The 14,375-nt window shown below is 38.0% G+C and overlaps 1 protein-coding gene across 1 annotated transcript in view; it reads right to left on the bottom strand.

Annotated features, from left to right (window-relative positions):
• Positions 1-9: 9 nt before the first annotated feature.
• The window catches only part of iffo1b (intermediate filament family orphan 1b), a 14,372-nt gene continuing 6 nt past the window's right edge, over positions 10-14,375 (bottom strand). The window contains exons 1-9 of the mRNA XM_052577477.1: positions 13,008-14,375; positions 9,855-9,915; positions 9,614-9,709; positions 7,157-7,297; positions 6,224-6,411; positions 6,016-6,136; positions 4,774-4,863; positions 4,394-4,524; positions 10-3,660 (exon numbers count right to left, since the gene is read on the bottom strand). The exon at positions 13,008-14,375 is cut by the window's right edge and continues 6 nt beyond it. Of these exons, the coding sequence (XP_052433437.1) occupies positions 3,576-3,660; positions 4,394-4,524; positions 4,774-4,863; positions 6,016-6,136; positions 6,224-6,411; positions 7,157-7,297; positions 9,614-9,709; positions 9,855-9,915; positions 13,008-13,990 (1,896 nt within the window). The 5' untranslated portion in view covers positions 13,991-14,375 and the 3' untranslated portion in view covers positions 10-3,575. The remainder of the gene's footprint in view (positions 3,661-4,393; positions 4,525-4,773; positions 4,864-6,015; positions 6,137-6,223; positions 6,412-7,156; positions 7,298-9,613; positions 9,710-9,854; positions 9,916-13,007) is intronic.

The raw sequence follows: 14,375 nt of genomic DNA, 5'->3' as shown, positions 1-14,375 counted from the left end.
CGCAGTGTGTGTGTTCAGCAGTAACCTTTATTCTGAAATCTTTTTAAAGCTCCAGTCTTTCTGTACACTTTGCAGTGAAGCGAGCAGTTCTTGTTCAGCTTTGGGTTACATGCATACATATTTATATATATACTCATGTTCCTGTTACTCTTTAAATCAAAATGCACATGCACCATTTTTGCAGTTTTTGAGTCCTGGTCATCTGATACCCACAACCACGGTGGCACATGTGCAAATGTAAAGAGAACCCTTGGAGGTCCCTAAAATACAAACATCCCTACGATGAGATGTTACAGAATGACATAGAGATGCTAGGAATGACTCTGACGTCCCAAGTGATCATTTCAAATGTTGTAATTCTCTTGTTAAGGTTCAGGACTTGCTTGCACAGCCAGCGTTTGAGCGAACACAACTCTTCCTTTGTCTCTTCTAGGTTACAGCATCATTGCATTCATACAATTATTGCTCATAAGCATTCTTTCTAAGCACTTAATCTGTACTAAATTTGGTGAAGATATTGTGTGCAATTTACTCGTTGGTAGCCACTGCAAATTGGAAATATCCAAAAGCCCTTCATTCAGTTTAAGTTCCAATGAGTCATTTTCCTGACTGTCTACTATTGTCATTTCATACAAGACCGGATTTGTGGTTATTGAACCGTTTACAGAATTCTTGTCAAAGAGTTTTGTTTTAAAGTCTTATAGCAACCAACAACAAGTAAATTGCTGTGGAAAATAACCGGTTACTCATTGTAGAAACCCGGAGTGCTCACTCCATACATTTACACATGCATACATATCTTACATACGTAGTTCAGCTCAGTCCTGCGAAACAACATAAGAAAAAAAACTAAAATAAATAAAAAAATACAAATCTGTGAATGAACAATGGCTCAGACATTTACAGCGCTTCTTACTGGCAGCAGAAATGCAATATTTAGTTCACAGATAAACAAAGCCTTTTCCTCAAAATCAAATCGTCACATTTGAATTAATCATCAAGCGCATCCTTTGATTTTTCTGGGCTGTTTTTTATCTTTTTTTTTTTTCAAAGAAATATTTTTTCACATTGTTTAACTGATACCGATAGAACGTTGTTTTTAAGTGAAATAAATGACTTGTTGATAGAAATAAAACGACACTGAATCTGCAAAACCCCTACAGAACTTCACAGCGTTCAGAGGGAAAAACCTAAGGCAGACACACAGCGTTGTTCATCAGTCAGTATGCAAAAAAATAGAACAAGATAAAAAGAAAAACAACCTGAGGATGGTACCTAACAAACTGTTTAAAAGATTCAATCCTGTTCTGGCTCATCATAGAAAGTGATATGTACTGTATTAATGCTTTTCATTTTCACTGGGTGAAGTTTCTTTCCTGACTCTTTTATTGCACATTTGGCACACGAAATGTCTCTTTCAAAGACTTTTAGTCTCTATTCTTGAATTCAAGCTGTGGTTTACACGCAAAATACATATTTGACTACAGATATGAATGGCCAACAAAGCCAACCAGAAGTCGGTTTGTCAGTTTCTTCTGGAACTACTGTATTAGTCCCTGTGGGCGTTTGATTAGAATTAGAGCGTGCTCTCCCAAAAATAGAGCTGATTATTACAAATCACGTGAGGTTCTTGAGAACTTTAGACTAGACCCAGATTACATGAATTTGCATGATATATTACTCAAGAAAGATCATTCTCCTGTGAATCTAGCCCATTAGGATCTCACTCTTTTAGGTGGGTACAAAAGAACATTTGTATTTATCCGTAAACTATTTCATGGGATTTTTAGGTCTAATCGAACAGATCAAACCCATCGAGATCTCACACTCAATAGTTCAACAACACTTAACTTGCAAGATGCATACAAAAACATCTGTCTCCAAATATTTCCCCTTCCCACATCAGAGTAAAAACAAAAGTCATTACGAGAAACAATGTCATTAAATATAAAGTCGCAATTGTGAGATATCAAATCAAAATTACAAGAAACAACGTAATTAAATATAGTCACAATTACAATAAACAAAGTTGCAATTATAATGAAATCGCAATTATTAAAAACAACGCCACAACTTTGAGATATGAAGTCAAAATAACAAGAAACAATGTCAAACCATAAGATATAAAGTCACTAGAAAATGATCAGAAATGAAGTTGTGATTGTGAGACAGAAAGTCGCAATTACAAGTAACAGAGTTTCTGTGAGGTATGTCAAAGTTAAAAGAAATATGTTTTAATAAGATTTGAAGTCACAGTTGTGAGATAAAAACTGAAGGAAAAAAAGTTGCAATTGTGAGACATAAAGCTGCAAATGTAGGTATAGGGTTGCAGCTATGTGAAATAAATTTGTTACTTTAAGAAATCAACTCAGGATTACAAGAAAGAGTCACAATGATCTTTTTTAAACTCTTGAGGCGGAAAATGATTTCCATAAGATCATACGTCTGTCAAACATGTCTTTAGTGAGATCCTTGACTGGTAAGTTTAACCTCTCTTTCTAAAGGTCCACTGGTAGAGCTATCTATTGTAACAAAATTTGCTCTAAAGGACTTCACTCATGTCACCTCAGTCTGGACTACAAGACTGATCCCAATGAAACCAACTGGTCGGACAAACAAACAGATCTGTGCATCGATCTCAGCCATCATTGGCACCAGCAAGGTCTACGAAACAGAACAATGCCAAAGGTGAACGTATTTCATATACAGCATGTTCATGAAATGCACCTTTCTGAAACGAGATATCGACTCAATATCGCTGATCTCAAAGAAGCAAAAGGAGGGGAGAAGTAAAAAGGAAATAACAGAAGTGAACATGCAGAACGCTCTGACATCTACTCTGAGCCATAACATCCTCAAATCTCACTCATCTGACCTCACCCATCACTCATGTTTTCCACCCGCAAAAGAGGAAGTCAAAGCGCTCATTATTCTAAGCACAAATACAACCGAGACTACCAAGCGCATACCGTTAGAATGAAATGTCATATGTTTTGTGTGAATTTGAGCACAGAGATGGGGGATGTGCAGGCTACATTTACCTCAGCGCTTCATTAGCATTAACAGCACAGTATTTACAACAGTTCAGACAGGAAGCACGACACACCTACTGACCCACGGCTTACATCGGCACGTAATGGTACACGCGGCAACTGCAAGAGAGCAAATGTCCCCTTGGAGTCTCTAGGAAATGGAAACTTTGCGAAAACACTGTCAGTGATTCTCTACCTATTCTCTATTCAATTCTGAAAATACGATGACTCAGGCATTTGGCCATCGGATCGGAAAACATGATCGATACCTGCCGGTGGATGGGCTCAATGAATGTTGTCAGGACTCTCGTCTTTTAAGATTAAGTAGGTGTGAAAACAGTAAAGCTGCTCGGCACAACCATAGGGGAAAAAAGTCACAGTATATGTTCACTTTTGGGCACTGAGCACATACAGTGTAATTCCATTTACCACCACTAGAGGCAGTGACTGGATTGACGGCAAAAACATGAGAAGTGCCGATGAAGGCAGCCGTGAAGAGATGAGGGGCACTTTTTCTTCTTCCTACAAACACTGACGGCATCATTATCTTCCTCCTCCCTCGGTTTTATCCCTCTCTGTTTCTCCGTTTGCATCTGTACCACCTCCAGGTAGAGAAGAAGTGGATTTACTGTATGGTGGCAAAAGAGACCAAGAGAAAAATCAACAAAATATAGTTTTCCTATGCTTTAAGAAATAGTACAGTTAGTCTTTTTTTACACCCCTAATTAACATACACAAATATATCAATAATAACATTCTGTTTATTATAAGCACGCTGCAGTTATGTCATTTCTCACTTTAAATTATCAACGTCTTAAAGCAGGGTGGATTCTGATTGGCTGTCAATGTTTGAATTTTTTATCAGCTGGGATTCCATTGAGATCGTTCATCGGTAGCATTATCGTTATAGTTGTGATTAATATGATTAAAATAGTAGATGAATAGCACTGACATTTGGAGTTATTTTTGCTGTACATTTCACAACACTTAAAGGGACAGTTCTCCTAAAAATCACATTTCTCTCTCTATTTGTTTATTTCTTCTGGTGACCATTGACTTCCACTGTCGGGAACAACATCAGGGCACGTACATTTTAATTTCTAGGCGAACTATCACTTTAAGACATCTACACAGATGGGTAAAACAGGCTAAATGCTCGTTGCATGCTGTATTTGTCCAATCAAAGTTGCTGACTTCATAAATATGCAAAGAAAAATGTAAAACCATGGTTTACAAAGGTATAGTGTGAAATCTCAAAACCAGGATATGGTATGAACAAGATAACCCAGGGTTAAGAACAACCATGCTAACAGGTTTAAGTGTCAAAAAAATCCAATATGTGTTTGTGGATGATTGCATACTTGTTTCCACTCTGAGTGATGAGTCTCCTGCAGGTTTCCATCTGCACATCCAGTCCTCTCTTCATACTGCACATCTCCATGTACTCGTGAAGATGACGGTTCATGTCTGACTTTGCTGTGGCCAGTTCCATCTACAGACAAACATAATGCATAAAGACTGCAAGACTGCGCTTAGCGTCCAGTATAAATTACAAGAAAACAGCAATACAATAACATGTACATAAAACATAGGATTTATGACTGTGAGATAAAGTACTTTGCTGCATCCCTGAAAGGATGTTTTACAAAAACTGTAGGGTTTGCAATCAGTCAACCAGAATCAACAGAATGAAAAAAAGCATGAGTTTAAAGTAAAATGCTGGTTAATGTAAACTTCTCACCTCTATCTGGTCTATAGTCTCCTGATATTCCTTCTCCCTGGACTTAAAAAGACATTCGGTGTCCTTAATCACCTTTTCCAAGCACTCCTCCTGCTCAGACGGATAGAAAGAGAGACAAAGGCCACAGACACATTATCTCATGCTGAAGCATAAGCACTCACCAGCAGATCAGATTTTACCAGAGGGAAAATAAAATACTAGATTAATGACCCCGCTGATGGAAAACTCGAAACACTTTGAATCCTTTGAGCTTTCCATGAAACGCAACACACTTCCAGCCAACATCGCATTAACTAATGTCAGTAATGTTTAGCATCGAACCGCCCCCCAGCAAACTGAACTGAGTACCCTGACCTAAATATGAGCAGTGTGTGTGTGTGTGTGTTGTGTCCTATGAGCGAACCCCATGACTGGATGACCAGAATCCTGTTCTCCTTTAGACACTGCCTGTGAAGAATTAGCGATGAAAAGGCATGGACACAGTTATTTGTGCGCCTGACCTTATTGAATATATGCATTTCTAAGAGTTTCTATTTTGTTTTGTCATGAAGCCTTTGCACAGAAAGCTTTATTGAAACAGGGGCCAATGCCAATTATACTGGTCTCGCTAGCATTTTAATTTCACGTTCAAAGACGTTAGCCAATCACAGCAGAGGTCACTTTCATAAAAGTGTTACAATTATTGTAAAAAAAACAACCTGTTTCAATTTAAGTACTGGAAAATGTTCATTAAAGTAATGATGTCACACTTTAGCAGAGCCGATTGTTCCTATATGCAAAGTACGCACGCTCCGAAACACAATGGCCCCCTTGCTCTCAAAGATGATTTAATTTTAGTTTCGTTTATGAATTTGGCCAGCAGTTATGAAAACCACTTATGTCATTTCTTTTAATGCGGTGCGCTGTCGTCCTTTCTACTGAAAAACCTGTCAAATCATGAAACATGAATGTCATACAGTGTCTTACTCGAGACAAAAATAAAAAAGAGAGTTGAAAGCGAACCCAGACGCCCGCCACCCCCCACGTTGAAGGTTTTGCATAGGGCCCCCAGAAGTCTAGGATATGCACTAAATTATAGTGGAAAACATCATAAGCTGGGCAAAAAGTGTAAAAAAATTAATTATATGATACTGACCCGTGAATGTACATAAGCACTTACAAAAAAGGAAGTGGTAAGAAATAACAAGAATAGTATGTCAACCACATATGAACCAGAATAGATCCAGAATGCAGTGCACTAACCTCCCCCTGACTGGTGTCTGTTGTTAAAGTGCATCCTGGGAAATCCTCCCACAGAAGAAGCGTTTCCTCTGTCTCTTCCCAAGCCAGAGAGTCACAGTCATCCTCAAACTCACACTCACGCCTGGCAAAGACACCGTTAAGTCATTACATTAGTTAGTTATGATCAAACTGTAAAAAGAACAGTTGCGAAGCATTTTCAATGGCTCACAGTTGGGTCAACATTCTCTGCATCTCTTCATTGATCTGGAGAGTGGACGGGGTGCACACTTCATCCTCTCGAGCACCACCTCCATCGCTCTCAGACGTGCTGACCGGCTCATCTGTCTCGCTGCCATTAGCAGGTTGTGAGGCTTGTTTACGGGCACGAGAGGTGATGGCGTTCTGAGGACTGGGAACCTGAGATGGAGGAAAGAAAGAGAAAGGGTTAGGCCAATTCAGAGCCTTGACATTTCTGACCCAGTGTAGTACTGAAACAAACATGCAAAATGATTTATAGCATGGACAGCTCCCCTCTTCTACCCATAATGCAATAGCCTCAGACATTATAGCAGGTGTCAGCAGAAACTCACAGCAGCTGAGTCAGTGACATAGAGAGAGGACTGGGGTGTTGTGTGAATAACAAGGGTGCAAGATAACACCGCAGAACATCATTTTGGTTTGTTTTCCAGTAATAAGATTGAAACTGAAAACTCTACTTTTATTTGAGAAGCATGAGGCATTAAATTGGTCTTGCATTAAGCTTAATTTTTTTTTTTATCAGTCCACACTGAAAGAGAATTTGGGCAATTAAGAAAAAAAGATCAAACATCTATGAATAATTTTTATTATTTCGTTTTGTTAAAAATAACAATTATAAGGTAACATTGTGCCATCATTTATAGTGAGATTTAAGCCAATAAACATGGAGGATTAAAACCAGCATTAAAGGTGTTTCTTATCAAATTGTTATTAAAATGTTTATCGAAAATATTCAGGGACTTCGTAATGTTGTGTGATTCACAGGGGTTTCAGGATTTAATAGTTATTTTGCATTCTCAAAGCCTTGCATCTTTCAAATATTATAACATTTTGTAGATTAGACATGCAGTAAAACAATAACAATCGAAAAATGGGAGGTGCAGAAGTGTGAGTTTCTGAATACCTTAAAGATCTTGATTGGATCTTCAAAGTTTCTTTGTTGTGCGACATCACACAGGCGGGCCGTGATGTCAATGCGTCTGCAGATGTCCATGTCCACTTTCATGGCCTTCTCCTGGATCTTACTGTCCAGCTCTGACAGGTTCTGTACGTGAGCAGATTCGTGTGGGTTTAAGTGTGTCATCAGAAGCAAGAGTAATTAGAAAAACTAATAACTAGTTTCTGGGTATTCTGTGTATCATTCAAGACACTGGAGATCCAGACGATATGAAACTGAAACCGCAGTGGCACGTCTGTTGTGGCACACAATGAGGCAAACTGTGATGTCTGTGTCGTTCCTTGGATTTGGGGGTAAATAACGTGTGTATAAAACTCATTCACAAAACAAGCTATTTTTAACTCTTTGAACTCTGTGATCAATCATTTCTGGGAAAAGTAGTTGATACATAGGAGGGTAATGTCTCATTTTCAGATAATAAATTCCATGAAACACATTCGAAGATGTAAATAAAGTGCTAATTGCGGAAAGTATAGAGGTGGGAAATTCTACATGTACTAGGCACATGTGTTTATGTGAACACAGGCACATTCATTTCTCCAGAAAATGTGACGAGTGCCTGCTCTCGAAAAATGTGAGTGCTACGAATGCACATATTGTTCATGAACTTGTCAGAAACAAACCTCTGAGTGTGTGTGATTGTTGATTTAAACTCTACATCAGCAATGCCATTCAATTAAACGGCCGCCATGAAAAACAGCTTAGACTCCATGTTAGTTGTGCTGGTTTGAGCTGCTTTTAGTGCTGGTCAACCAATGTGATCTTGAAACCCTTTACCTAGTACACATTAAAATGCATTGCATGGAAAAGCACAAACAGGCCTTGTGAAAAAGAAGTGCACTTAAGCATACATTTAAAAAGATTACTTATTACAGAAAAATGTATATAGCCTACTTTAAACAAATGTTTCTTAAGTATGAACTGAATGTAATGTTTCAGAAAAAATGAAAATGCATTACATTTATATTAAATGCAATTAACTTTTTGAGTGCTTTTTAACCCACTTAAGTAGGACTTAAGTAGATCTTTATATGTAATTTCATAATTATTTATATAGCCTTTTAAATATAGTTAATGCGTACTACCAAATGTACTGAATGTACATGTACATCAACGAGTCAAAGGAGGCAGTGCCTCCTCAAAATATTTGTAGTACAAAAATTAACGCATATATTACAAAATATATCATTAAAAAGTTTGTAAATCACTTGTTTTTCTAAAGAAACTCTGTGCAATAGCGATCTGTCCTGCCTCCCCTGAGCTCATTGAGTTTTAACCGACCAACAAACAGCGGAGTGAGTTTGCTGGGGGTCTCTGAGAATGAATGGGGGAAAGCCATGTGAGAGGATGCAATGCCTCGCGATATGATTGGCTGTGTTTGGCTGTGACGGATTTATGCGATAAATCCCGCCTCTTGTGTAGAGTAAACATTGAAAACATGATCTGTGGGAGTTTTAGTGAGTAATCAGTTTGGTAGTAAATCTCAGTCTCTGTGACCAATATTTGCCAAGCTTTGATGACTGAATCTTTCAAAATGTGTTAAAAGTGAACTTTTAAAAAGAATAGCCGAACATAAGTTCACAAATAAAATAAATGGTTTAAATATTGTTAACTCAAACATTGTAAATGTAAAATGCTTAGGAAACGAACTTGATGAGATTCATACTTGGCTTTCAGAAACAGAATATAGATTACATTGTTAATGTAAAAACATAAAACATAAAATTTTCTGGTATTGTACGTAATTTTATTTAATCAAGAAAATGTGAACGAGACATGAATTTACATGGATTTACATTTGATAAAAAAAAAAAAACAGTCTTAAGTCGCTGGGGTATATTTTTAGCAATCATCGGTCAAAATTATCGATTTTTCTGGCAAAAATCATTAGAATATTAAGTAAATATCATGTTCCATGAAGATATTTTGTAAATTACTACCATAAATACAGTATAGTATATCAAAACTTAATTTTTGATTAGTAATATGCTTTGCTAAGAACCTCATTTGGACAACTTTAATGGCAATTTTCTCAGTATTTAGATTTTTTCGCACCTTCAGAACAAACCATACATCAATGGAAAGATTATTTATTCAGCTTTCAGATTATGTGTAAATCTCAGTTTAAAAAAAAAAAAAAAATTGGCACTTAAGACACTTAAGGCACTTTGGGATAGTTAACCCCAAAATGATGTTGGTTACCAAACAGTTGACAGTAGCCACTGCATTCATTGATATGGAAAGAAACACGGGAGCATTTTTTACACGGGAGCATGACATTAAGTTCAGAATAACATAGTAATTGATAGTAATTGATAAAAAAAATTAATTTTGGATGATAATTTCCTGCCCTGTATGCTGTGTTTGAGTGTACTGAGAGTGTATTTTGCTTCTCATACTCACATTACTCATGAGTCCTTTAAAGAGCACAAGTTCAGCTTTCAGCTGTTGCACCTTGAGGGCCAGCTCATCCTGACACACCTCACTCTCCTGTAGGTCCTACACAGATGCATATCCATAATTATTGTCCATAAACAATTACAAACATATGGACATTATTCTAGAAAATTCCAACAGAAATTAAAATAAGTCGAGTGTTGTAGACAGCACTTGTTATAAGTGCACATGTAAAAGTGTTCCTCACCTCCTGTAGATCATTCATTCTCTGCTCCATGTCCATTCTCATGGTGTATTCCTCTTCCCATCTGAGAGCAGAAAACCAGAGCATCAGAACCAACAGCATAGTTTGTCCCAACGACGGGAACTTTAAAATGTCATTTATTTAACTAGCTAACAACTTGTTAAAACAATAAGACTTGGCAATATATATTTAAAGCCTTCTGAAACCACATGTTAGCTTTGCTTGAGAAATCAACTAAAATGTTAAGTCAGAATCAGCTGGTCTGGTTCCCTTAACCAACTCAGTTGGTTCAATTAATCTAAAAGATGACTCAATGACTCAGTTTGTTTCTCACACAAAACTATAACTTGACAAGGCTTGCAATATAGTACACAAGTCATATGGCTCACATTTATTATACTTTTATGGGGATTTTACATCCTTATTTGAGTGTAAATGCTCCAGCCTCTATTCACTGTAATTGTTTGGAAAAGTGCAACCAATACGTTCTTCAAAATTTCTCCTTTTATGCTCCACGTAAGAAAATGAGTTAATGCTAGCCAAAGTTTCACTTTTTTACAAACTAGCCTAATCTTTTAAGTCAGTGTCAAAGAAACACAATTTAATGTTGTTTGGAAGATTTTGTAAAGCGGGAAGAAGCAACAGCAAAACACGTATTGGTCCTATTACAGAAGAAAACGGTGATCTTCATGTGTAAGTGTTTTTATTTCTCTGAGTATGCTAAAGCTCCACTTAAGTGCAATGACTGCGTCCATTCAGTCCTTTTAACTGATCCATCAGCCCAGTCAGCCCTACAGTAATTTACTGTGTGGCTGTTCAACAGTAATATCGTCCAGTGCAGTAGTATAGTGCAATGAGCTGGAACCAAACAAGCCCTGTCCTTATGTAAAGCTATTTAACATTCAGAACAATGCATCAGCCTCTATATTTATTATATATCATCACTTGACTAAAAGGTTAGTTTGAGGCCGTGCATTACTGCCAATCCAAGGTGCAAACATACAATTACAGAGAGGAGTGACAGATAACAGGAGCGAGGAGAGGAGAAGAAGACAGCGAGAGAGAGAGAGAGAGAGAGAGAGAGAGGTTGTTTCTCTGCAGCTTCTCTGAGTCCTTGTGTATGTACTGCAATGCAGATATAACAGATATATCACTGCTGCTGAATGCCGTGGCTGTAATGGAGCAACCTAAATGAAACAAATGATACAAATGCCATCCCTGATGCTCTCCAGTATTTTGAATCTGTGTGGCTGAAATTGTGGTTCTTTTTTTTTTTTTGCTATATCATATTCAGATTTAAAAACCCTTTCGAGGACGAGACAGCAAGAGAACGCTTACTAAATAAGAAATCCAAAACAGAAAATAAAGTCTGAGAAGAGCTGAAAGCAGAGCAAATGATGAAGGAGTCAGATGGAGAGATGCACGATAACATCTGTTATGAAGCAGAAGGGTTTAAGACAGAGAACCCAAATGACTTTTCTGCTGCTCAACAGTGTTTTTTACCTGTCCTGATGAGTTAACAGACAGTACTGAGTTTATGAACTGACGGTCCGCTCAGCCCTAAAGAAAGCTGCTGTACATGACTGACAGCAGGTGGAATGTGAGGCGCTCCGGCTGCTGCAGGTCTGGACAGAAAGAGCTGAGACACTGACTGAATACCACCATTTATGAGAAACACGACCTTTACTTCCCCTCCAGCTGGTTCTTATCTTCTACATACTGTACATATGATCCTCCTTGCTTTTGCTTCTCATGTTCAACTCTAGCTTGGTGATATTAATAAAAGCCTTGGGTTTGTGTTACTGTAAGTGCATCCGTCTCCACCCTTCCTCAAAACCTCCTCAGATCACCTTCAGTTTAACTAAGAGCATATTTATCCCATACATTCTGCAATACTCCATGCAATAACCTCAGCTTGATTCAAATAACTAAAGCAGCCGTTAGAAATATATAGACCCCACTTCATGTCTCTGCACATGATTAACAGCAGATGAGGAAAATGATTTATGCTCTATTTTATCCCACAAAAGCTGCAAGTCACAACTCATTCTCTCTCTTTTTAAAACGCATTCCACTCTCTTGAACACCTTCAGGGTCAATATATATATATATATATATATATATATATATATATATATATATATATATATATAATGGGGTTAAAAAATTATTTAAAGAGCCGCTTCAATGGACACAAGAACATCTGGTATTTTATGTTTTTTTTTTTTTAAGTTCACATGATCATTGTGACAAATGTGCTGATTAGTAACCTAGACATAAACATTATTATTATTACTGTTTTTATATTATTATTATTAGTAGTAGTTGTATCATAATCATTATTATTACTATTAATATTATTAAATATAATTCTTGTTCATTTACATTACTATTATTTTTTCCCACAATTCTAAAACATTATTTTCTTCTCCATGTTTGAATTAAAAGATGCATGTCGTATTTTCAATGTTTAGTTATTTTTTGCATTTACAGTACTGTTTAAAAGTTTGGAATGATTAGTACAGATTAAATAAGTTTAACATATTTATATTGTTTTTGAAGCATTTATTTGATCAAAAATACAGCAAAAACATTAATATTGAGAAGTTACCATTTATAATTATTGTATAGATTTAATAAAAAAAGCTTGATTTTCAGAAGAAATAACTGCAGTCTTCATTGTCACATGATCCTTTTATAAAACATTCTGATAACTTTTGAACAGTATCTAACACTTACTAGATGCTAATCTTCAAAAACACTAATAATTCAATAACACTATTAAATGATATCTTTAGCAAATCTGAAAATGATTATCCATTTTTCATATTGTACACGAAAATGTTGTGATGCCTAAATTCACTTCACAATATGTTAGTTTTTGGTGTTTAATTATATATATATATAAAATTAATATTGTCTAGTTATAAGTTTTCAGCCACAACATCAAACTATTATCAGCTTATCAATATCAACTGGAATTTGAACATCCCTAATTATATCAAATAATAACAAACTGGTGGCAATCATGTCTCAAATCCATCATGATTCTTGAAACACTCCTGAAAAGCAGGATGCTTTGCAGCAGAGGCTTATTATTAGGGCCAGAAACAGAAACCTCTTTCTCATTTAGCCATACAAAGCACCTATATTCACCTTCGCTTATACTCATCCCGCTCCCTTTTGATTTTGGCCAGGACGTTGTAAAGTGCTCTGATCTCTGGGGTGATGGTGTCTATCTGGACACCCACGCCGTCCGGGTGGACCCACGACACTCCAGGACTGGTGACCCGAGTCTCTGACCCGCTTCCCAGTTTACGGGTCTGATTATAGGACCAGATAGTTCCCGGCAGGAAGCGAGGCTGAAGGCTGGGAGACGTCCCGGTGCCAACGCTGCTCACATGCAGAGCATTATTGGAGTTGTTGGTGTTGGCCGAGGCGGGTTCGGTGGTGGGTGTTGCAAGACTTACCATGATGGCTGGGTTTCTAGTAGTGTTTGGGTCAGTTGTGCTCTCACCGTCAGCTTTATTTGGCTCAAGCTTGAGGACGGTCGTAAGAGAAGGCATTAACAATGTAGTGGGTCGTTTAGCAGAGTTATTGGTGTTTTGAAAGGACAAAGACCCAGGCCGGACAGCGATAGGCCCAATAAACCCAGTCTGCACACCGATCTCTTTGGTGTTTCTGTCCTCCATGCATCCACCCGTATTATTGCTGTCTAAAGCCTGCTGAAGCTGTAACTCCAGTATCTTATTGCGTCTCTCCAGTTCATGCACTTTAGCCAGAAAGCATCGGAACCGCAGATTGAGGGTCTTCAGGACACTTATATTGGATCCCAGGTCGTTCCTCAGTGCCATGGCTGTAGGTGGAGGAGGTTGGGACCAGTGGAGCGATGGACTGAAGTGCAGATAAGAGGATGCTGTAAGGTCAAATGCGGTTTGTGTTCCAGGATGTTCTCCGAGGAAAAACGAGGATGGATCGGGAACTCCGAGGACAGCAGCCTCGGGGAGCAAACCCGAGGGAGAATCGGGATGACCGGGTCCTTCTGGATTCGGGTGCTGTTGGTGCTGCTGCTGATGATGCTGATGGAGAGGAGAATTCATGCTACGGAGCGGAAAACTGAAGCGCTGCAGATCGGGCATGAACACCAGCTATGTCTGACTAACAAAATAATTAACGGCTTGATTTCAGTGGTGGCGTTTGGCGACCCAAAGACACGGCGATGTCCACGTTTAACTCTTATGTAGCCTTATGTAACGAGTTAAGAGTATTACAGCGTGCGAGTAAATGCTGAGTAAGACGCTGATGGAGACTGCAGCAACCGATGGAATCGCAAAATGTGTACTAACTACAAAAGCATGCAAAACCCTTAGTCAATCAAACAAAGGATATTATGACTACTAAAGTGAGCTATTAACATTTAAAACAGGTCCAAACGAACGTCTTGTTTCTCCTCTGGCTGCAAACCTGAGCACACTTGCGCTGTCGAGTCTCTCTGCAGCGCTCCGGTGAGGACACTACCGTAAC

This window comes from Carassius gibelio, chromosome B16, assembly GCF_023724105.1.
Source record: "Carassius gibelio isolate Cgi1373 ecotype wild population from Czech Republic chromosome B16, carGib1.2-hapl.c, whole genome shotgun sequence".
Taxonomy (NCBI): Eukaryota; Metazoa; Chordata; class Actinopteri; order Cypriniformes; family Cyprinidae; genus Carassius; species Carassius gibelio.
The sequence above is the reverse complement of the archived record's forward strand: the minus strand, read 5'-3'. Positions and strand labels throughout refer to the sequence as shown.